At 35.0% G+C, this 24,391-nt stretch overlaps 2 protein-coding genes across 2 annotated transcripts in view; one reads left to right on the top strand and one right to left on the bottom strand.

Moving 5' to 3' along the window:
• The window catches only part of LOC110095479, a 58,084-nt gene extending 50,196 nt beyond the window's left edge, over nucleotides 1-7,888 (top strand). The window contains exons 10-11 of the mRNA XM_020821031.2: nucleotides 6,077-6,220; nucleotides 7,519-7,888. Of these exons, the coding sequence (XP_020676690.1) occupies nucleotides 6,077-6,220; nucleotides 7,519-7,630 (256 nt within the window). The 3' untranslated portion in view covers nucleotides 7,631-7,888. The remainder of the gene's footprint in view (nucleotides 1-6,076; nucleotides 6,221-7,518) is intronic.
• Nucleotides 7,889-10,710: 2,822 nt separating this feature from the next.
• LOC110095481 (actin-depolymerizing factor 11) lies at nucleotides 10,711-16,697 on the bottom strand. The gene is made up of 3 exons (XM_020821033.2): nucleotides 16,494-16,697; nucleotides 14,908-15,173; nucleotides 10,711-11,150 (listed from the first exon to the last, which is right to left on the bottom strand). Exons 1-3 carry the CDS (start codon nucleotides 16,512-16,514, stop codon nucleotides 11,000-11,002), a joined length of 438 nt encoding a protein of 145 aa, XP_020676692.1. The 5' UTR covers nucleotides 16,515-16,697; the 3' UTR covers nucleotides 10,711-10,999.
• Nucleotides 16,698-24,391: the final 7,694 nt, after the last annotated feature.

Here is a 24,391-nt window from a genome sequence, read left to right as displayed (position 1 = left end):
ATGTATTTTCTGAAATGGTGCTGTCAAGTAGGGTTCTCCAATTTTCAGTCAACTTGAGTGCAGTGCAAACTCAACCTGACAAACCCAAATTCCCGAAAAAAGAAAACTCATTTTGCAACGAAATACATTCAACATGGTAGAAATTTGAAATATCTCAAGGCATGTCTACATGATTTTTGAGTTATGGGTAAAATATTTTTGTTAAAGTTTAAAGATGAGTTAACCTAAATATAACATAGCCTGTCTTGTGCTGCTCGCATTTTCTCATTCACAATCATTCCAATTAGTATATTTATATCTAATGACTACATCAAGTTTATCCTATATGCAATTGAACTCCCTATGTCCTTTTCCCACTCAATCCTTACCTCCCTCCTCACTTGTTGTTGCCCCTCGAGTTATGGCTCAGGTTGTTCTCATTGTTCAAGCTGATCCGTTGTAGCCATCTATTCTTGCGGCCCTTATTTCTCTTGTGGGTTCTCCTGCTTACAAAGCATCTATGGTTATTTTTCTTATAGCTAGCACTCCTCAGCCCTTAATTGAAGTTGTTGGGGGGCATCAAGAATTCAACGCCCTTTTCCAAGGACTTCTATCTCTTTAGCAAGATTTAGTGCTTCAAGAATTCAACGCTCTTTCCTTTATCTTTTTAGAAAGATTCTAACCCACCTCTACACAAGTATCTCTACTTTTCATGTTAAACATGCCTTACTGAGCCTTAATAAATCATCCTACATCAAAGTCACCAAACTCAATTTTTACTCTAATCATTGGCTCCAGGAGGCTCTTACTATTTGATTTAAATCGCATTAGCTGATATTGTTACTTTTCAACTTTCTTTATGCTTTAATCTTTAATTAATGTAGGATGATTAAAACTTTAAGGTTTTTAATGCAACCTAAGATGAGTTTAAAGATGAAAATAAATTAAAAAAAAGATTAATGATAGCCAAAAATGTGAAATTCAACTAGAAAATTGTGAATGACCGGAAAATTTTAACAATAATCATGTTCAGTCTTTAAAAAATGACATGAATCTCAATTAATTTCAATCACATGCAAATTCATCAACTAAACAATTTAAAAAATAAGAGCAAGTATATAAATTTCCCTAAAATAAATAACCAAGCTTCATGCATGTACTTGAAGTCTTCCCCCGGAAAGTTATCATCCGTTTGTGTGAAGCACTGAAACATGCATATCAACAAACGTGGATAAGAAGAGAAGAATATTGAAATTCCCCTTTTTCAAAGTTTTACATGTCTCAGAGGTACTATTCATATGTTTCAAAGGATCTAAAATAATGAACAAAATAAAATATGTAAAACTTACTAAAAAAAGTTTCGGTTCACTATTCATTAATTTTAATAGTGGAAACTCTTTCATAAATTTCACTTCTTGAATTGCCTAAGGAATTGGCAGAAAGTAGGAAATTTTTTTGCAAATCATTTAAATGGTAGAGGGCACCTGGGCACGTGAATAACAACCGAATAATGCATTGTAGCAAGCAGCGGGAAGTTAAATCTTGGGCGAGGAAGCAGTTGACAACAACTTAAGGGCTGATTGGTTGCAAGTATTCCCAAGCGCAATGCAAATCAAATGCCTGCTTTTTGGAAAATTTTGTGTTTGTTGGTAGAAGACCAATTGCAGTGCAAAATTTTAATATATTGTCATTTTCAATTTATGTGGGATTCATTTGATTTGGGAAAATTTCAAATACACAACAAATGTGAAGCTAGGCCTGTCGCTGCCATCTCTCGCCCACCACCACTCACCGCTGCTAGTCATCACCCACCTCTGGTTGCCCGTCGGCTCCTAACCACCGCCATCCACCTTCATTTGTCACCACCAGCCGATTGTGTTGTGGCTCCCGTTAGGTTTTAACTGAATTAATTTTACTTGAAATCAAACATAAAAAATGAACTCATATATTTATAATATACTTAATTAAACATCACAAAAATATTATAAATATATTACATTTACTTCATTATATCTCTCCTACTAATAAAAAACATCCCATGCCCATTTCCAGGCCCTTACGCCCATGTACTTGCACCTTTCCTCTTCGCGCTTAATGTACGTCATCCGTTCCCGCGCAAGATCCACTTCACTTCTTTTTCTCGTTCTATCACTCACCTACTTACGCTCCTGACATTGGATTTGAGGGGGCTCGACGAATCCACGTCGCTGATCCGGTGACGGTCGTCGGACACCACTCCAAGAACTCCTTCGAGCAAGAACCCACCACCTAAGAACAAATCCCAGGATACAGGAATTCACAAGAGAGTAAACTCAAATTTTATTCAATTCCAAAAATCTGCCTTATTACACTTAATGGCTATGTATTTATAGACAAACCATAGCAACCTACTAGGCTATACACAACACAGGCAAACACTAATCCTATGTAGCCATATACGCTACCTAATGAAATAAAACTAGCCTGAAGTTATCATGAATAAGCGGCTCAGCTCTGGCGTCATACTACCGGGGTAGGAGAAACTTCAGGCTCATAAAAAGATGTCTGGTTGGCCACCATAAGGAGGTGGATTTGGTTGGCTAAACCGGTCTAGATAGATCCACCTAATGCCAATTTGTCTACTGATCTTAAACATATCAAGCTTAGCCTAAGTAGGTGGATCATTTGTGATTGTGAGATTATTGGGAATCATTTGTGTTTCTTTCAGCATCCTAGAGAAGTAGATAGGAGCTTCAATATCCAACCCATTGGAGAGATCTTGACTTGCAATTTTTTTGTTAGTGATGACGATCAAGTTTGTTGCCGTATTGCGAACACTAGGAGTGAATATTTCATGCTGGACATCCGGCTCGCTCTTATCATCATCATACAAAGGCTTATCATCATCAAGAACTCCCAAGAACATGTCGTCATCATCATACAGGTCATACACGGATTCATCCACCTTACTCTCGTCATTATCATATATGGGTTGATCAAGATCAAGAACTCCATCGAACATGTCATCATCATACGCGCCGTACACATGCTCATCGTAGAGATGTAAAGACGATGAGTCCGGCAACAGATCTTTAAGTCTTTTGAAACTGAACTCGATTGAGGGAGTTAGAACTGGTGCTAGTTCTTCAGGTTTTAAGATCATAGAGGCTTTCATTTGGCTTTGTGGTGAGCTTTCGAACACCAAGTTCCATTGTATTATTTCTTTCTGATTCTGAAAAATTCAGATCGGGAAAGCCATCAAAGTCTCGGGAAAAGGGGGCTCAAGTTTTTCCTTCGTTCAATCCTTGACAATCGCAGTTTGAGTCGGATAATTTCTTGTTGAAGATCTTCAATTTCGACTTCTTGAAGTGGTCCCTGCAACGTCCATCGAGAAGGAAAGGTGCTTTGTTTTTCTTTGGGTGGACAATATGAGCGGAGAAATTCGGTTGGTTCTCTTTGCTTCCTTGTCATTTCTTCCAATACAAAGGCCACCTGCTTTTAGAAGCTTTTGTGTTCTGACAAGATCAATGTCTGAAAGCCAATCAGAAGCTTTTGTACTCTTCCTTTTATGAAATTCTCTTACTGGATTTGCTATTATGTGATACCACCTGACACCGTCCCAGTCTTGTGATCAGAAGTCTCCACTGGCTGAGACGGTTGGCTGATCCAAGAACAAGGTAGGGAGACCACCACTTGAAAAGAATCAAGATACAGAATGTGAGAGAACACTGTCCCAGGCTTGCGATCAGAAGTCTCCACGGGTGGTGATGGTTGGTTGCTGGGAACAAGAATCCTGACTACGTCCGCGACTCCTTCTGTCGTGCCTCACGGATTGCGCCTTCTACGTACACGTCCACTTCGACTCTGGCATCGTGCCGCTCCGCCCTGCCTTCGGTCTACATTGTGCGAACAAGGCCTGAGATCTCTGGTCCGTTCCCAATCTTGAATCAAGAAGCACCAATTGTGAGACCGGTGATGTCCGCTCTAGGCCCGACTCCCACCTGCAGACCTATGCAATAGCTCAACAAGCGACCCAGCCTTGATCTGCCTTCGCTCGCTCCTAGCCAGCGATGCGATTCTGCCTTCCGGTCATGGATGTCACCGGAAGCCTCCTCTCTTTCTTGACTTATTGGGCAGAGACGTGAAACCAAGAAACCACCACTTAAATAAATTCAAGATACATGAAGAGAGAAATTTCTCTCAAAAAAATTCAGGCCAAAATTCTCTCGGGCATCTTGCCGGCTTTGATACCAAATGACACCGCATCTGAGGGGGCTCGACGAATCCACGTCGATGATTCGGTGACGGTCGCCGAACACCACTCCAAGAACTCCTTGGAGCAAGAATCCACCACCTAAGAACAAATCCCAGGATATAGGAATTCACATAAGAGTAAACTCAATTTTTATTTATTTCTGCCTCATTACGTTTAATGGCTATGTATTTATAGACAAATCATAGCAACCTACTAAGCTACACACAACATAGGCAAACACTAATCCTATGTAGCCATATACGCTACATAATGAAATAAAACTGGCCTGAAGTTATCATGGATAAGCGGCTCAGCTCCGGCGTCAGCTCCCTCTAGCTCTCTCCATTCTTATTGCTCCAAGCCGAAGTCCTGAAACCCTTCGACGATAGCGAAGCAAATGGCATGCAAGATCTTATGGTAGAAGGTAGTTAGTTCACTTCAATTAAAAAGAAAATTAAGTTAACAAAATCTACATTAACTTTATCTGTTGTTAGGTTTATTTGATTTTCATATTTAGAATCTGGACACTTAAACTTTCTCTCGAATTATGTAGTGGCTGAGATGTGACCTACACAAAAATATTCAACTCTCTTGAGAAATCTGTTAGTTAATCATTTCTATCCAGGTAACAATATGTTGTAGATCAACGATCATTATATCTACTAAACGTAATGTCTAAACATGACTAAGGAAAATAAATAATTTCAAATTTATTAATCTTAAAAATCTAAGATTTAAAAAAAAAACCTAAAACTTCATAACCATAAATTAAAGACACCAGTAGATGAAATTTTAAATAAAAAATTTCATAAGGTATAGGAGAAATACTTTCAGATCTATGAAAGAATTGAAAAAGGGGGTTGAATGTTAACTTCTAACTGATCGATCTGACCAATGCTAGGCTTGATCGACTCCTACTACCCTACGTCAGCATGTCTCCACGATCGTGTCCAAAATAATTGCTCAAGTCGCATAAAAGAAGCACAAGAAACGAAAACAGATTTACGCGAATTTAAGATCAACTTTGCTTCCGGCCAAACCTCTCGCCCGAGTGAATCAGCCAACTCTCTTGTTGGAATTATGCACACAACCTTCCGACTTGCTGTCTTCCTCGACTGCTTGCACGCACGCCTATACGTGAGATTCAATGACTCTGCCTCGTCATTGCGTTCGATCTCGACCGAGCGAGTCTCCTGTGCCTCCCAGTTTTCCACGTGAAACCTCACCTCAATCCGCCTTTGAGCCTCTGTCCGCTTATGAGTGCAACTTCACCTCCAACGACCAACCCGATCGCGACTAGGTCGCAACTCACGTTTAGGCTTGGCGCCCCTCTGAAAGTTCCAACTCAAAACAAGAAATTGTACAAAATATGATGAAATCTACTAGAAATCTGAAAGTTCCAACTCATTATTCCGTAATTCTAGTACTAGAAACTCCTCCATAAATTCCACTTCCTGAATTGCTGAAGGATCCACAATAGATAGGATTTTTTTTTTTCAGAAACTCTGAAGTAAACCACACAATACACTCTCGTGCGCATGAAGAGTGGCAGAGGAAGACGCTGTAGCAATCGGGTGAGGAAGGCAGCAACAGTAACTTAACTAGAAATCCGGAGCCGGCAACAGTATATTGTAAACAGTTGCAAAGCTATCACCCTAGAGTAACAGTAGCAGGAAACAACGGGAAATGGAAAAGCGGGAAGCATAGGTTGCCGTTGCTTCCCGCTTTGAAATTAAGAATGGGTAGCTTACTAAATATGTTCCTGTTGAATGATAATGGTGAATAATGCGATGTTTCTTATCTTTCACTGTTTTCATAGCTATGCTTTGGATTTGACTTCTCAATAATTTAATTATTCTGCAGCACTGATTTGGTTGTTGCAACATTACGGGCTGGCGCAGAATATGCTGGATTACCTGTGCAAAGCTGCGTGCTCATTGCAGGGAGCCAATCTGGTGTAGTAGGAGCTGAGAGGATAGGCATACCCAGTGTGGTTATTCGAAGCAGGTAAACCATTTCAAACACAATTTTAAAAACTAATTTTGAGTACAAATGGATAACAGATATGCAGCACACCAACCACACCTAATTGTACATTTCTGTAAGTTGAAACTATCGTTGTTAAGTACTATTTAATTTAATATAATTGCAAGAATATTCACAAGATATTTATTTGAAAGTAGCCATGATAAATACAGTTGGGTACTAAAATACTAGATACATGTTGATTCAACTACAAACTCAGTCCAAAGCAAGGAGAACCTTCTTGCAACTCTATTGCTAGGATTATGATAAATGACAATTTTAGTTGGCTAGGAACTCCAGCAAATGTGAGGCTGAAGAGGAAAAAGGAGAATCTCAGAGCTTGGGGATTATTTCATTCTTCATTGATAGGCTAATAACCCTAATGAAGTCAAAGACTTAAAAGAATCATTTAACTATCTATTAAGTCTAATACAGCTCAAACTACCTTAGATTTCCCTGTCAAACCTCTATTGTTTGCTCGTGGATTTACCTTACCCCCTTGCTCTCATATTAACTACTGAACTCAGAGCACAAGCGCCTTCTACCTATCCAATCTTCAGGCCGCAGAAGTAGAGTTCCTTCCATTGTTGCTGCTGAGGTTTTTAGCTTCTGCCCACAACTGGAGTGAATGTTTTTTATTCAACAATTGACACTAAAACCTGCAACAATAATTCAAGTTCATACGGGAAGCCTTTTTAAGACTTCAATGGCAAACAATGCAATGTAAAATTCAGTAAAGCTTAGGGGCCATTTGGGATATCTTTTCTTTTTTCTTTTTATTTTGTTTATATTTTAATATGGAATAAAATATATTTAGTGCCTAAAAAATAGTTATTTCTATTTTTGTGGAATATTAAATAAGTTAATTTATGTGGTGTTAGAGGCAGTCACCGTCAGAGCAATGGCGGTGGCTACGTGAAATTCAGTGACAACCGCCAGCAGTGGCTGATGACGGTGACAGTTGTTTTAAAAAACATTCAAAATATCTCAAATTTATTTTGAGTTTTCCTAAAAATAATTTGATTTATTTTAAAAATAAGAAATAAAAATCATTAAAAAAATACACTACAAAGAACCAAGTTCAACTATGGGCTTCATCCTATGTACTGGAAAGTAGTCTCTTGCAATAGTATTATGATCCTACAGAATCAACGCCAAATGTTGGAAAGTGCTTGACGCCTAGTTTTGCACCGTCAATTTCCTTCCAGCATCCCTCCCAGTTGTCTAATTCTTTATATACTGTTGCAATGCTTACCTTTCTATTCCATATAAACATGCAGTTCCACTGCCCGAGCTGAGTTCCGCAGAGCAAAAGCTGTGATGGATGGATTCGGCGGAGCAGATCTAACAGTCTCTAAGCTCCTCAGCAAGAGATTTGCCGATCCAAGCTAAAGAACCTAACAAATGGCGCACTTAGTACCATCAGGTGTATTCCTAATGCCCATTGTATTAGCTATTTCCTGTTAGCAATGTGAGTTCAAATGCCACTACAGATTTCGCCAATTTTATAAATTGCATTCTTAATGTTGCCTGAACATTGCACTATATATAGTGAAAAGTAGTCACAGGTTGTTGACAAACTATGCTTCACTTCCCAATTAGATGGCAAATCTGATTAAGAGATCTATACAATTACAGCTATTTGGTCTTTTTTGGTTGTAGGCGAGAACTGGCTAAGTATGTAGTATTCAAAATTTATCTTATAACTATTAAACTTAGAAATATTAAGAAATCTTCTAAACAGAAGAGAAACTGGAGACCAATCGTTAACAGAATGGCACTGTTTGAAGGGTCTGAAACCTACATTAATATTTAAAACCTTTATTTGCTTTCATATGAAATTATTGGCCCAGTAGATCACCATGACACTAAAATTTTTCTTATGAAATATGTATCGCTTGGGTTCACAAGGAGCTGGTTTCAATCAAGCTTTTACAGGGGTGACTGGGAGCAGGTTTGTGTGATTCAACCCCAAAGGAGAGTTGCTGAACAAAGCAAGCCCAGTTATCTCTTTAACAGAGAAAATGGAGAAAACTGATAGGAAACATTCAAAGATCTCAAGTGAAACCTCTCAATCTTGGAAAAACAGCGGGGAATATTCATTTTTTTCAAAAAAAAAATAAAAGCAAGCCCAGGTATCTCTTTAATAGAGAAAATGGAGAAAACTGATAGGAAACGTTCGAAGATCTCAAGTGAAACCTCTCAATCTTGGAAAAACAGCGGGGAATATTCACAAAATTCTGAGGAAAAATAAGAAAACAATAATTTTATTGTAATAATCAAAGATAACATAAGGAAAATATCAAAATACAGTTAATCCTCAATTCGAGCGGAGGATATATCTCTTCTAATTCCTAAATGCTGCTAGAGCCCAAGATGTCAAGTACCAAGAACAATCAAATTAGCCACAATTATTAGATGCCCTACTTTTAATACAAATTCCTACTTAAAGCAAAAAAAAAAAAACATAAAAGGATTAGAATCCTCAAGTAATTAGCCCTAGGTAGTGGACCTCACTCTATGGGCAGATTATTAGGTTCGGACATCCACTAAAAATTTGCCACGTGGACTGCGCTTTGAGTCAAAAAAGCGCAGTCAAAAGCGTAGGTAAAACACAGATAAAGCGCAAATAAAATGCAATAAAAAAAGTGCAGTCAAAGCGCAGTCCATGTGGCAAGTTTTTATTGGATGTCCGGACCTATTTCTAGGTCCGGTGTCCGGACCTAAAATTTGCCCACTCTAAGGGGGGTGGGATTGACAGCCTGTTGTATTGCTGGAAGTTGAGTCGGGTGGACCAGTATAAGTGTATCAAAAACCTGAAGAAGTCAGTATGGAAGGAAAGAAAGAGAAGAAAGGTCTAGGATTTTGCATGGGAAGGTATTACCGTTTGAGTGGTGCATTACAGAGTTTTTCAAATTTTTTTTTCTTTGTTATTTGTATCTTTCATTTATGTCTGTGATTTAAATTCCTTATTAGTTTGGGGAAAAAAAGTTCAGTGAGGAGAGAGGTTGGAAACCTTTTATGAGAAATATTTTGCAACATTTGAATTTTATAATTCACAAATGTAGTCATTGTTGGTTTGGACTCTGATTACGGAAAAATTATTTTGTGCGGACACCGGACATCATCCGGAGACGAATCAAAGCGAGTCATGTCACTCTTTGTTGTGTACTAGTTGACGTGGTGTGTTCTAATTAGCCTCCGGACAGTCCGATATCCGCACAGAATAATTTCTCCCATTGATGAGTCTCATTTAAATCAATTCTTCAATCTCATTTAAATCAAACCTTAAGAAGGTAATTATCTAGAGGAGTTGTAATCTCTATCATCTATTCTAAAGCTTCCACTCTATTTTGAGCATTCCGCTTCCCTTTGTGGATGGGATAATTTCTTCAAAATTGCACTATCTTGATCTCTTGGTCATAGGTAATTTTATGTCTGTGTTTTTTGAGATCTTTATGCTTAATCTTATGCATTATGACATATTAGAAATTGTATTTTTTTTAGGTTTATTTGTTGTTATTATTATATGCTTGAAATTATATTAATGGGATTATAAAGATATAAAATTACCACTCAAAATACAAGCAATTCAACATATTATAAAACTCGCATAACTTATATTTTTACTCACATTCTTATGGATCATTAGATACAATCATTTTCAAGAAGGATTTATAGGACCAATGTTTCGAGCTTTTTAATCATATATGAGATTTTAAATCATAAAACTATTGTATTTATTATATTAGCTCTAAATTCAATATTTTACTTTAATGATAAGCCACACATTAGAGATTAATTATTCTGTGTGGATGTCGAACGTCATCCGGAGATCAACCAGAATGCGCCACATCATCCCTTCGCTTGGTATCATGGCTCAGTCTTCATGACAAGACACATTCTAGTTGATCTTCGAACATATAGAATAATTTAAAATCAATACCCTACATTGGGTTGTTATAAATCTTCTTTCACAAACATTTTTCTTGGTAAAATATAATCCTCAAACATCTAAAAAAATTGAATAAATCAAATTTCATCAAAACATAAAAAACAAATTTAAAATATTGTTGAGAACTTTTGAGCTTCTCAAATCTTTGATGCTTCAACCCATCCTTCTTTGCCTTAAAAAAAAATTTTTTTCTTCTCACACTACTTATCTCTCTTTAAAAATGCTAAATCAAACCCTTAAAATATAACTATTTTTAATGAGAGCTTTCTTTCCTTATCTTTAGGATAAATCCTATATAAGAAATTGAAGTTTCTATAAATAAATAAATAAAAAGGTTTGACAGTATCGATTAAATTCTGAAAATCTAAAGAATAATATCATGTAAAGTATTGATATTTTGAGTATCAGAGGAACTTTTGATGAATCTCATAAAAGTCCTGTAACTCTTACAAACATTGAAAATTTGGCCCAGATTTTCTAAGTGAAACTCCTCCACAGCATCATAGTTCCAGAAGGCTAAAAGGAACCAAGATCAATTACTATAACCCTTCTGGTTCAAACTTCTTAAAGCCAATATCATCACACAAAAAAGTGCTAAAATTTCAAAGAAACAACAGCTCAATACAGTTGATATATATAGAGATATGAAGAGTATTTTCCATCACATACACCAATTGCATATATACTGAAGTAAAATATAGAAAAGTTGGGTGCATCTGTGCTCTGCAAGTTAGAATACTGACCATTCACCAGATAACAGAATACAATCTGGGCAAGAGAGCAAAGGGACGAATCTCATGTCTGCATCAATGTGCTCGTTCCCGGAGAACTTCGATGTCGAGTTCAGAAGGATCGGTTGCTTGAATCTCATAATGAACGCCATCTAAGACTCGCCTGAATCGATCCTTGGATGTGGCGTAGAGCATCTTGGCGCGAATGCGAGATATGGAAGGGGACCTGGTTCAGGAAGTGTCAGGTTTGAGAAATGCACAGCCAGCAAATAACATGGATTTGGCGAAGCAAAGTTTCATTTTCATCAACTAATTATCAATATGGCAATAGGTACTAAGAATATGATAACAACAACAAGCCTTAATCCCACTATGGGGGTCGACTGCATGAATCCTGTTTCTCCATTGTGTTCAATTAAGGGTCAAATTTTCATCTAAATCTAATAAAGAAATAACATTTCTAATATTTTCTAACCAATTCTTTTTAGGTCTATCTCTACCTTTCTTAACATAAGTCAAATCTAATACATCTACTTTCATAACCAAGTTATAGGAAGGCATCCATTTTATGTGACCAAACCATCTAAGACGACTCTCTCTAATCTTACTTCCATTGGAGCTACTCCAACGTTTTCGCTTATATGCTCATTTCGTATCTTGTCTTTAAGCGTAAAGTCACTCATCCACCATCTGAGCATCCTTATCTCTGCAACACTTAACTTAATATTATGCTTCTATTTTAATGGCCAATATTCTGCACCATAATGCATCTACGTAAAAGTCTCTCCCCCTCAATATAGTAACCCAAATGGTTACCATTATATTTCGTCAAATCCTCCATGATATTTCTCAACTCTTCATTCTGCATGCTTTCTTCCTTGAGGCCCCCCAGTCAACCATCAATGGTACTGAAACAACCAACTCCTGAAGTTCCCCAAGACATCTGGATAAAACATCGACTGCTTTATTTTACAAATCAGGTATGTACTGGATCTCAAAATCATAGCCTAAAAGTTTGGACAGCCATCTATGATATTCCTCGATCACCATCCTTTGCTCCAACAGATACTTCAAGCTCCTCTGATCTATCCGGACAATGAAATGTCTACCCAAAATGCAAGGGCGTCACTTCTGAATAGCCAAAAATAATGGTCATCAGCACTCTCTCATACACCAACTTCAATCTAGCCCTGGTTGACAACACTTGACTGAAGTATGCTATAGGTATGTGATTTTGCACCAATATAGCCCCCAACCCATATCCTGACACATTGGTCTCTACTATAAAGATCTGGTTGAAGTCCGGAAGAGCTAGAACTAGAACTGTAGTCATGACTTTCTTCAATTTCTCAAAAGCCTGAGTCGCCGCCTCTCCCCACAAAAAATTTTCCTTCTTCAGTTGCTCGGTCAAGGGCCAAGTTATGGTACAGTACCCCCTCACAAATCTCCTGTAGTAACCAGTTAGTCCTAGGAAACCTCTCAACTCCCTTAGGTTCCTAAGCATAAGCTATTTCTGCATTGCCTCAATTTTTGTTTGGTCGGCCGCCACTCCCACTTGGACCACTACATGTCCCAAGTACTTCACACTAGACTGGGCGAAGCTACACTTCTTTAGGTTGGCCCTCAGCTGATGCTCCTATAAAACTCCCATAACCACCTTCAAGTGCTCCAGATGCTCCTCCTCAATTTTGTTGTACACCATGATGTCATAAAAAAACACCATAACAAACTTTCTGAGGTACTCCATGAACACCCTATTCATCAAAAATAGAAAAGTAGCAGGGGCATTAGTAAGCTCAAATAGCATTACCAGAAACTTATAATGCCCTTCATGTGTCCTGAAAGCTGTCTTTGAAATATCTGTCTCCCTCATCTTGATCTGATGGTACCTTGATTTCAAATCAAGCTTAGAAAACATGATTGCCCCATACAATTCATCTAAGAGCTCATCAATCACAGGAATAGGGAACTTATATGGCACTGTCCCCTTATTCAAAGCTCTGTGGTGTACACAGAACCGTCAGATCCCATCCTTCTTCTTAACTAGTAGGATTGGACTAGAGAAAGGACTCACATTGGGCCTGATAATCCCAACCTCCAAAGTCTCCCGGATCAGCTTCTCAATCTCATCCTTTTGAATCTGAGGAAAACAGTAGAGACGAACATTGATCGGTGACACCCCTTCCTTCAAAGTAATGGCATGCTCCAACTCCCTTTGTGATGGTAGGTCCTGGGGAGGTTGAAAAACCTCGTTGAAATATTGTATGAGTGGCTGCACTGAAGAGGGAATGTCGCCCTCCTCCAGTCTGACTCCCTACAAGTGATGCAACTCCACCAAATATCCTCCTCCCACCTCCTCTATGGTTCTGATCAGGGACTTAAGAGATACTTCAGTCTTAGATAGCCATGCATCACTCTGAATCACCATTCTCTTCCTCCCAACCACTAGTTCCATCCTCAGTGTCCCCCAATTAACCTTGCTCTCTCCCCAGCTCTGATACCAAATTTGATAGGAAATACTTGAGTTTGCAAGTAAACCTAAGGGAAATACTTGAGTTCGCAAGCAAACCTAGCAGTGATTGGTGAAAAACAACAAGAAAATTGCTGATTACAGCAGAAAACAGCAACGATACAACAACCTTCTTGAGAAATATGGAAAAAACTGAGAGAAAAATGAAGAATTCCACTAGCTGATGCAAGAAAATAGTAAACGATACAAGTTTGTTCAATTCGAGAGGAGAAAAAAACTCTCCAAATCTTTAGCCAAGCCTAGAGCTCAAAGGAACTTAGATCTCAAATTTGATTTCAAACTCAAGATGAAAACCCTAATTCTCCCAAAGGTCTAATTTAAAAAAAAAAAGAAGACATACAAAATCCCTAAACAACCCCTAATTTAAATTTTCCCTCCCAAAGCAAGTTTAATTAAGTCGTGGGCCCCATCCCTCCAACCGGCCCCTCTCTCTCTCTCTCTTCCCCTTGGTTCCGCCCCCTCCTCTTGTAGCAAAGAACTGATCCAGGTTGGACCGGTTCAGCTGGCCCTAGGGCCGGCCTAATGATAGGAAATACTTGATTTCAAGTATTTTCTAGCCAAATCTGAAGTAGAACGAGAAGAAAACTGTTGTTTTCAGTAGAGGACAGCAGCCAAACACAGGAAAACAGCGAGAAATTGCAAGAAAACTGAGAGAAAACTCAAGAAGAAACTTGGATTCCACTAGATAATGAATAAAATAGCAAAGATACAATTGATCCTCAATTCAGAGGAGGATCGATCTCTCCCAAATCTCTAGACGCCGCTAGAGCTCAAAGAAAACCTAAATCTAAGAGATCTCAAATTTCAGCCAAATTCAAGTTCAAGATACTCAAACCCTAGAAAAATCAACTATTTAATGCATACAATTCAAAAGGAATTCCCTAAACAGTCCCTACAATCAATTTTCCTCCTAAACTTCCTCAAAATTGCTTCCTAAAACTGTCCCGCAAACCGCGCGTCTCGAGCGGCCTCCGCCCAGGCGGAACTTCCGCCGTTTTGGTGTCTGGGCCGGTCCCGTGTCGACCGGCTAGACCGGTCCACTGGACCGGTCTAACACCTAACATAAGGCTTCTCAGTCTAATTACAAAACTCTTAACTACATAATGCAATATGCCTTGCCAAACGATGCATAAATGTTTACCTTGAAATATCCCATTCTCTGAACTTTGTGCATCTCAAATTAAAAGATTGAAAGAAAATAATAACTTGAGATACAAGCTAAAACGAATATGAAAATATACAAGACTACAGCAAACATTCAATGTAAATAACCAAACACTCTAAATCTAATCCTCAACGAGTCAATTTTAGATATGTTGAACCTGTACGCATAAAAGAAAAGTTAGGCTCATTGGTAACGCCTTGCTCATGCAGAATATATTAGAAATAAGATCAAATCAGAAATGAAAACAGAAAAAGCAGAAAATTACAAGGTTCAAAACCAAAAGATTACCAAGCAATGAAGAAAATCTTGCTTTTCTGACAATTTTCTTGGGTGACGAAGTCAAAATCATAGATTGCATATCTGCAATCATTTTCAGGTAGCGAAGCCATGAAATCATCATAGCTCTCAGCAGTGCCACCAGTCTTCTCTACAATAACTTCCTTTCGCTTTTCATCAATTTTAAAAACAACATACCGATGTGCCTTCTTTCTCTGAAGCTCGAAGAATGTGTCTTTGCAATGATCAGCAACACCCATGCCAGAGGACGCACTTGACTGAAACATAAATAGCAAATCGTCATAATGGAAAGTGCTGGTACTACTGTTGTGACATCGAGAAACTACACAGAAGAAATATAAACCAAAAATAAGATTATAAAACTGATGCTTTTTTTTCATATTTTTAAGACCAGATAGCTGGTAAAAAACTGATGAACATCTAGTAATCACTTATTGATGAGGACATCCGACCGCGGAAAGTTTATCAGAGAAGAGGCCAAAGATTTACGGCCATGATTGGACCACTTTATTTTTGAGTTATTATTTGTATTTGATTTATTTATGTATTTTCCCATTTTTATCCTCACTTGAGGTAGTAGGTTCATGTAACCTCAGGGGACACTTTCGTCTTTAGAGTTGTTATTGTATTTTAGTTTGGCTATTTATAGCCCCCCTTCCCGTCTTTGGAGGATGATGATAATTAAAATTCCTACACTTTTGTTCTTGGAGAGCTTGAGAGTTCTTGTGAGAGTTGAAGTCCCTAGGTGAGGGCAACGGATTACCCATCAATCGCAGGAAGCATACGGGCTCGTGGTTCACCTCCTCCATCAACTTTTTTCTTCTTCTTTCTAAAAGGGTGTTTAAGTTCCATTCTGTTGTACTAAAATTTGACTTTTAACCAGACACAATGGCGAAAAAGGATTCATATAGCCGACCCCACGTAGTGTGACAAAGGCTTGTTGTTGTTGTTGTTTATAAAGAAATGATAACCATGGGAACTTGCAAAAAAAAAAAAAAAGGTTAAAATAATGTTTTATCATCAAGATGTAGAAAGGTTTTGACAAAATAAACGTCTGGAAACTCATGGAATACTTCTCCTACAAGCAAAATGTAGTAGTCAAGCTCTATTTTTTTTTTTACTAGCCTCAAGCCAGCAAATAGCTAGCTGAGTTTCATCCCTGAATGCATGACCCAAACATAATACTGGCCGAAGTTAGTAGATCCCTCTTTTGCAAAGATAAGAAACCATATTCCACGCAATCAGATGAAAATAGAAGCATTTAACGAGAATTAACCACAATACAGCGCTCTGACACTCTGTACAATAGCATCCGACAATCCATGCAAAGCTAGGTCATATTAAACACCTTGAAGCACATAAAATTGCATCGACCATCGACTTCACAAGACCAAATCGACTCATGATCAACCAGAAAACGTCCAATTTCAGCACAACAAAATCAAATCAGGACAACGAATAAGAATCAAAAGTGATCCAGGACAAAAAAATTAGGATAAAGATTGAAGCATGCTCGACTGTCAATCAGACAAACACAGATTTTGTATCTAACTTTCAGCGAGGAAACGAGGGCTTACAAAGGATCGCAGGAGAGCCATCTCAGGTCGGAGACTGCGACGAAAACGGCTTCTTCGTTGAAACTTGGAGGGTACAGTCAAGCGAAGCGGATATCAACCCTTTTCGCTAGAAAGGGAGAGGCGAAGACGAAGAAGAGTAAGCGAAATGGGAGAGTGGCGGCTTTGTTTCTTCGGAATTGCGTGCAAAATAGTAAAGATTATTTTTTTTTCCTCCATCTTTTTCTTTCTCCATCTCAATGTTGATTAAGAATTTCGGTGGTGGGCATTTGTTGGCCTCATGACCGTTTGATCTGATCCGTTGCACCTTATGGCTTTGGCTTTTGTGTTTGTTTCTGCTAACTGTAACGCACTTTAGATGATTTTGTTAAAATATAATTATATTAGTTATTTTTTGAAGCAATAAAGAAATTTATTAAAGAAAAAAAATAGATATATAAATGGTTGAATTAGTCATCTATCTATTTAATGATTAGCTGCCTAAATAGATCCAATTAAAAAAATTCAATTGAGGGATAAAACATTTGAGATTAGACAAATCAAACTCATGCTTAGAGCATAACTAAACTCAATATTAATCCATTAATATTGTGGATAAGATATCAAAGAGTCATAAAATAGCTTTGAACAGCTAATCAAAGCTCAAAATATCAAAAATAATACATCATATATGTAATATATGTCATTTGAAATCTAGATAGTTATCTGCTCATAATTATAATGTTGACTGATTTAGTAGTTGTGAGTATTATTCAGTTGAATGGAGTGTAGAGTAATTAAAGAATTTGGATTGAGACAGTCGAGAACCAGAAGTTGGATTGTTCTCTGTGAGCATTGTGGCACCGAGATTTGGCGCTTTGGTGCTATGTTATGGGGAAAATGAGAAAAAGTGGGTTTTGAGGGAAGTGCTATGGCCTGGTAGCGTTGCAATGGTGTTGGGGAATGAAATCTAGGAAGTTTGAGATATTTTATGAGTTTTACCGATGGCATTGCGTGTTGGAAGTTGTTGTGTCGTGGCGTTAAGCTGAATTAGTGCTTTATAAAATAATAAATATCTCATTCCACTAGCCCAATCCCAAACGCCAGTAGCTTGCCGAGGAAAAGAGGAGAGTAGAGGAAGGAAAAATAGAAGATTTGGAGTTTGAAATATGATTTTTGTCCGTCCAACCGTTAACAAATTTGTCTGGCTCAAGGTAGGCAATTCTATCCTATTTCTGATTACAATTCTAAAGTATATCATGAAAATATATTTTAAAAAGTATTTTTCTTAAATTTTAAAAAGGTTTTACCATATAACTTAATACATTGTTTTACTCTTTGTTCTGAACAATTTAACTATAAAGATATAAAATTTTATTTGTTGGTTTGCTCTATATGAATTTTTTATTATTCCAAAAAACATAAGCATTTTTTGAATTTTAGCACATTTACTAAAGTATGTTAATTTATATTTTACACAGCCTCTATGAATTTGATAAATTTCTAAGCACTTTGAGTTAGTAACTGAAATGTGAGATTTTATATACAAGTTGGTATATGATATTATCTACTATAAAAAGTTTTAATTGCATGTTGCATTTGCATCATCATGTATTTCATGACATTTTGGAGTTTTTTAATTAGAAAGAAAGACACTTTGAAATTATCTAATTGGGCCGAAAATATTCTATGCTGGATTATTTTGTTCTGGCTATGAATTTATTTTATATTGAAAGTTATGTTATGTTCTATTTCTGCTCTACACCTATCTTAAAATGATAGGAGGTGGAATATTGTGAGTTTTAAGGGGCATAAGTATAAGTGCATTATGCATTTATATGTGCATCAATATACTTAAAATTTAAAAGTTAAGCAATACTTTTATGGTCTTATTTCAATTATATTTTGTTATGAATTAAATTCTATTATGGAGAATTGGTGTTGGCCTACTAAGTTTATACTCATTCCATTGTTTATGATGTTTCAAGAAAAGATAAAGGTCTTGCTGAATAGGCCAGTTAGATAGAGAGCAAGGAGGCCATAAACTATTTACTATTCATGTTGATTGCTTTTTTATTGATATTGACTAAAACTAGAGCACACATATTAATTCTTTAACCTTACATTGAATACAGTGATAGAGTTTTGGTTACCTGCTGGGTTTTGTAAGCTCATTATATAGGTTTATTGATTTCAGGTCTAAAAAGTAGTTAGGACCATCTGGAGTGAGATTGATCAATATTTTCAAGTTTTATTTAATCTCTGTGTTTTGTTCTATTCTTTTATAGTTATGAGCTTCAAAAAGAATAAATTGATATTGTTGAAATCTCTTGATTATTGTATAATATATTTTGAAGGAATGAATATATAAATATTTTGTTCTATTCTTTCATTGGATTGATTTAAAATGATGGATATTTACTAATTCTAGCAAATTAATTAAGAAATAAAAATATATATTTTTTTTAATTTAGATCATGGAGTGTTACATGGTATTGCTATAATATTATGATATGTGTAATGGAAGGATGTAAACTATTTATGAATTGTTCAATAGTATGCTACTTGGGCTCAATAATATTGCATTTTAACATTAACTACACAAACTCATATATCTATTCTTCTACAAACAAACTTTATTATTGGAAACCATACAATTTGATAAAGTAATCTTGTATAAAATGAGATGATAGGTATCTTTTTTTTGTAATTTATTTTGCATTTTCTCACAAAGAATAATTTTATTCATACCCTCTCTCACCCTCATTCATTTAAGATTTATCCCCCAAATGTGTACGATTTTCTTTAATTTGATGGCTAAAAGCTTTATACAACTATCAGTAGGAATATCCTTATATTCAAATACATGTTCTACATATGTAGCCAATCTACGAAGTCATTAGGATTTAACCCACCATCAAACTCTGGAAGGTCAATCTTAACCTCAAAATCTTGATATAATCTTATTGGTTCCCTCTTATGATAATGTTTATCTTCTTTGGGTGATTCTTAAAACACTAGATAGAAGGAACTTTCCATTTTTTCATCATCTGATCAATGAAACTAATATGATTCTCGAGTACACCTTTCATTTATCGCTAATCTAGTTTGTAATTATTGAATTTCACAATGTAATTCCTCCATAATTAATTTTTTTTTTTTTTTGATGGAAATGGTTTCTTATATGTGGCATCCTAAACTTGACGTTTTGATAATAAATTTGACACCAAATCAAATTAACATCCAATTTTGGATAAATTTATTAAAATATAACACTTCCACAAAGTTTAAAATAGAACAAAACTTAAATAAATGAAGTGCTCATCTTAAACTATGTTAAGACGACACATATTCATAAAGGCAAAAGGAAAAAGTAATAGAAACTACATTAAATATTATTATCAAGATACGAGCTCACATGAACAATGCTTGTGTGACACCCCCATATCAAAAATTGGATAATTGTATTTTGTTTTCTTTTAAATATCTACCAAAGCTTATTAATTTTATAAATATGATAAAATATAAATATATTAATATACATCCAATATTTACACATTGATTTAATCCCCAAAATGACATATGCAATAGCCATGATACATTGCAAATATAACATAACTACAAAAAAAAGAAAAAAAAATCAATAAATGTAAAAAGAAAATCTAAGCATGTTACCCAATTCAATCTCACTCCACTAGTTCTTTACACTTATCTAAAAATATGTAAATAATCTTATAATGAGAACAAAAGTCTAGCAAGTCACCAAAATCTATAATTGAAATCAATGCAAAATAAAAAAAATATGAACTATTCATATAAATTGTAATAAGTGAATCAATCATATCATATGTATCATATATCATATTCATATCAGTATAATATTAGTTTCATTACATATCAATCATCAGTCATTTATATGTTATCATTTAATCAGTTAGTTAGTCATTAGTCTTATCTATCATCACTTATCAATCTTATATATCATATTTCATCAATTTTATCTGTCATCTATCATTGATTACATCTATCATCTATCATTGATGGGGCGGTGGAATAACATAAATAATTATGAAAATGATTTAAGGCTCTATCAATCTCTAAATAATGCTTAAATTTATTTTGATATAAAATTTATAACAATCCCACTTAATATACACAAGTATACATGTCGAATCAAATAATATAGTGATAGCGTAGAATATTGATCACATAAGAAATAATATTTACTTGCAAATACTAGTATTATCTATTTCAACTATAACAGTTATCCTACTCAATTAAAATAAGTTTTAGTGAATATTTAATCAATTAATTTAAATTCAAAAATAATTAAATGAAATAATATTTGGATAAATTATTTTTTATTGATGGAATATATATAAAATATATTTCATAATGATTTTCTTCTATATTGATGATATTCAGAGCATATGCATCACCGACCGTTTAATCAAATATAAAGAGATAAAGAATATATTAAACCCTTCCAACCTCAATATCACTCTAAACTCTCATAGTATGTAAGTCTATGAAAATATTAAAAAAGTAAGTAAATCATGTACTATTAAAACCCCGTCATGATAATTATCACTATAAATTTGATACATGACAAGCACTATGTCTATGCTTGAATCATATCAAACCAATATATCTCGTTGTGCTTGCTTTCCTATTCCTAGGCTCCATATTACACCAGATATTAATTACATATGTGACCACTATGTGCATTTAATGAAGACCTGATATATTAAAAATATCATAAAATTATTGATAAAGAAAATTCATTAGTACTCCATATTTTATTTACACCATCAATCTAAAACTAGATAATGTCTATGCTTAACACTCTTTTTGGAACTAATAAAATTGCTTTCACAAGTACAAGTCAAACATTCTAATAGAATGTATATAATATTTCTTTGAATTCTCTTAGTTGTCACTTATAGGAAAAAATCAGAGAAGCACTATAAAGATTGAAATTAAACAAGTGATTGAACTCTCCTACTAACATCATAATCGAACTATTTATAGAAAAAACATAAAAAATAGATTATGGAATTATGGTGCTCAAGATACTTGTGCCACAGTACCCACAAAATGAACTAACGCGGCAACATTGAATGTTTTTCCTCCACTACGGTGCTTGCTGACAGGGACTCGTTGTTTAATGAATGGATGCATCGTTTCGTATGCATATCATGGCCTGAATGGTTATAAATGTATCACCATGGTGCTGCTGGCGGTTGAGTACTTTGACATCCATGTGTCACTCCCCTTGACTTGGTGGCACTTGAATTTGGCGTTATGGTGCTATGTAGATAGAGATTGGGCTTTATGGCGCTGACTCCTCCGACACTGTGGCGCTATCGAACAGAGACTATGCATCACCATGTCCACAGAGACTATGCATCACCATGTCAATGATGGAGACACTGTGGTATTATGTTTGACAGCATAATGGTGTACAATACTTAAAAATTTTACTCATTTTCTCTATTTTTCTACACAAATATAATTAAAATAACATGCTTTTACTAATAAATTAACACATAAAATATAACATTATTTATTTTTATTAATGTCGTGATGCTGAAATAAAATAATGTAAATATGACTTACGACTGAATTATTAAAACAAAATACAATGTAATATAAACAACAACTACATAAAATGCAATATAGATATGTAAATGTAATATTATAAATAAAGTATGAGTATGCATAATTCTACAATTAATTCAATAATATAGTAAATTTATAAATAAAATAAATTCTTTCCCAGCATGGTGCCAAAAACGTGACGGAAGTGCGCGGTAGAGTAACCTAAATAATTATGAAAATGATTTAGGGCTCTATATATCAATCCTTAAACAATGCTTAGATTTTTTTATATGAAAATTATAAAAATCTTACTTAATATACGCAAGTATATGTGCCAAATCAAGTAATATAGTGATAGAGTAGAGTATCGATTTCAAGAGGAATAATATTTACTTACAAATGCTAGTATTGTTTATTTCAACTACAATAATTATCCTACTCAATTAAAATAAGTTTTAGTCGAGATTAAATCACTTAATTTAAATTAAAAAATAATTAAGTGAAATAGTATTTGGATAAATTATATTTGATAGATGGAATATAAATATAATATGTTTCACAATGATTTTATTTTTTATTGATTGTATTTAGAGTATATGTATCACCGATCACTCAATCAAGCGTGAAAAGACAAATAACATATTAAACTCTTTCAATCTCAATACCACTTTAAACTTTCGTAGTCCGTCACTCCATAAAAATGTTAGAAGAATAAGTAAAGCATGTACTGTTAAAACCCACTCATGATAATTCGTCTTTATAAACTTGCTACATGACAATCATAATGTATATACTTACATCTTATCAATCCAAAATACCTAGTGCATGCTTTCCTATTTCTAACCTCCACATTATTACACTTTATATTAACTGCATATATGACTGCTATGTGCATTAAATGAAGACCTGATTATTAAAAGTATCATGAAATTATTAATGAAGAGAATTCATTAGTACTATATATTTCATTTACACCATCAATATAAAATTAGAGAATTTAATCAGACATTAAGACCTAGTAAAGTAAATTCATTTTCATTAATTACACAAAAAGTACAAATGAAAATATATCACTATATGGGTTTAATAATCTCCTTTACACTCCTTATACTTACAGAATTACTTTCATAAATATAAGATAAATAGAATGTATATAATACTTCTCTGAATTTTCTTAGTTGTCACTCATCAGGAAAAATCAGAGAAGCACTATAAAGATTGAAAAAATACAAAATATTAAATAAGTAATTGAAATCCCATACTGACATTATAATTAAATTATTAATAAAAATACATAAATTGGATTCTAGCGCAGCGGCGCTCGAGACACTTGTGTTATATGGCGTCCATAAAATGAACTAATGCCGCAGTGCTGAAGGGTTTCCTCCACTATGGAGCTTGCTAACATGGACCTATTGTTTAATGAATCGAGGCATCTCTTTGCAGGAAAATCATGGCCTGAACGGTTACAACTAGAGTGTTGTAGCACTGCTGATGGTTGAGCTCTACGGCATCCATGTGTCACCCCCCTTGACTTGGTAGCACAAAAATTTGGCATTGTAGTGCTATGTCTATAGAGACTGGGCTTTACAGTGTTGACTCCTCCAACATTGTGGTGTTGTCAAACAGAGACTAGGCGCTTGGGTACTCTAGCAGTGTTAATGATGACGTCATTGTGGTATTTTGTTCGATATTGAGTCGTTGTATCATACTTGAAAATTTTACCAATTTTGTGTATATTCTTGCACAAACACAACTAAAAAATATATTATTTTTTTCTAACAAATTAACACATAAAATATAATATTATTTACACTTATTTGTTATTAATGTTATCTATCATCTATCATTAGTCATATATATCATATGTCATATATCTTATCTATCATCTATCTTATCAATTAGCAATCATCAATCTTATTAGTTTACAGTAATTAGTTTTCACTCATTAGTCATATATTACCTATCAATGTCAACTTGTCCATCTCATATAGTACATCAATTCATTCATTTTGCTTATTCTTAAGCATGTTTAGTATCGTGTATATCATAATATCCTGTTACATCATATGTAATTATCATAACATCTAGGTCTATCTAGTGTGCTCATTGATATGCATGTATTATGCCAAAATATATGTCATGTCAAATGAAGAATAATCATATAAATATCACGTATCTAATATTTGAATTTAGTATGTTAGCACCTAATCATTTTGCACTCAATATTTCTCTACTCATTTTAATTAAAATGTCATATAAGTAAAACCACCTATTGAAAATTTTATATAAGCTAGTCAAGATGCTCATAATGATAATAT

The sequence above is a fragment of the Dendrobium catenatum genome, unplaced genomic scaffold (genome assembly GCF_001605985.2).
Source record: "Dendrobium catenatum unplaced genomic scaffold, ASM160598v2 fragScaff_scaffold_370, whole genome shotgun sequence".
Lineage (NCBI taxonomy): Eukaryota > Viridiplantae > Streptophyta > Magnoliopsida > Asparagales > Orchidaceae > Dendrobium > Dendrobium catenatum.
The sequence above is the reverse complement of the archived record's forward strand: the minus strand, read 5'-3'. Positions and strand labels throughout refer to the sequence as shown.

What these genes read in the sequence shown, in the direction of transcription:
- LOC110095481 (XM_020821033.2), bottom strand. Translation starts at nt 16,514, where the DNA reads ATGGCTCTCCTGCGATCCTTT. An exon ending in TGGCTCTCCTGCGATCCTTT is followed by an intron (nt 15,174 to 16,493) that starts GTAAGCCCTCGT and finishes TTTATGTTTCAG; the next exon opens with TCAAGTGCGTCCTCTGGCAT. An exon ending in AAGATTTTCTTCATTGCTTG is followed by an intron (nt 11,151 to 14,907) that starts GTAATCTTTTGG and finishes TTCCTGAACCAG; the next exon opens with GTCCCCTTCCATATCTCGCA.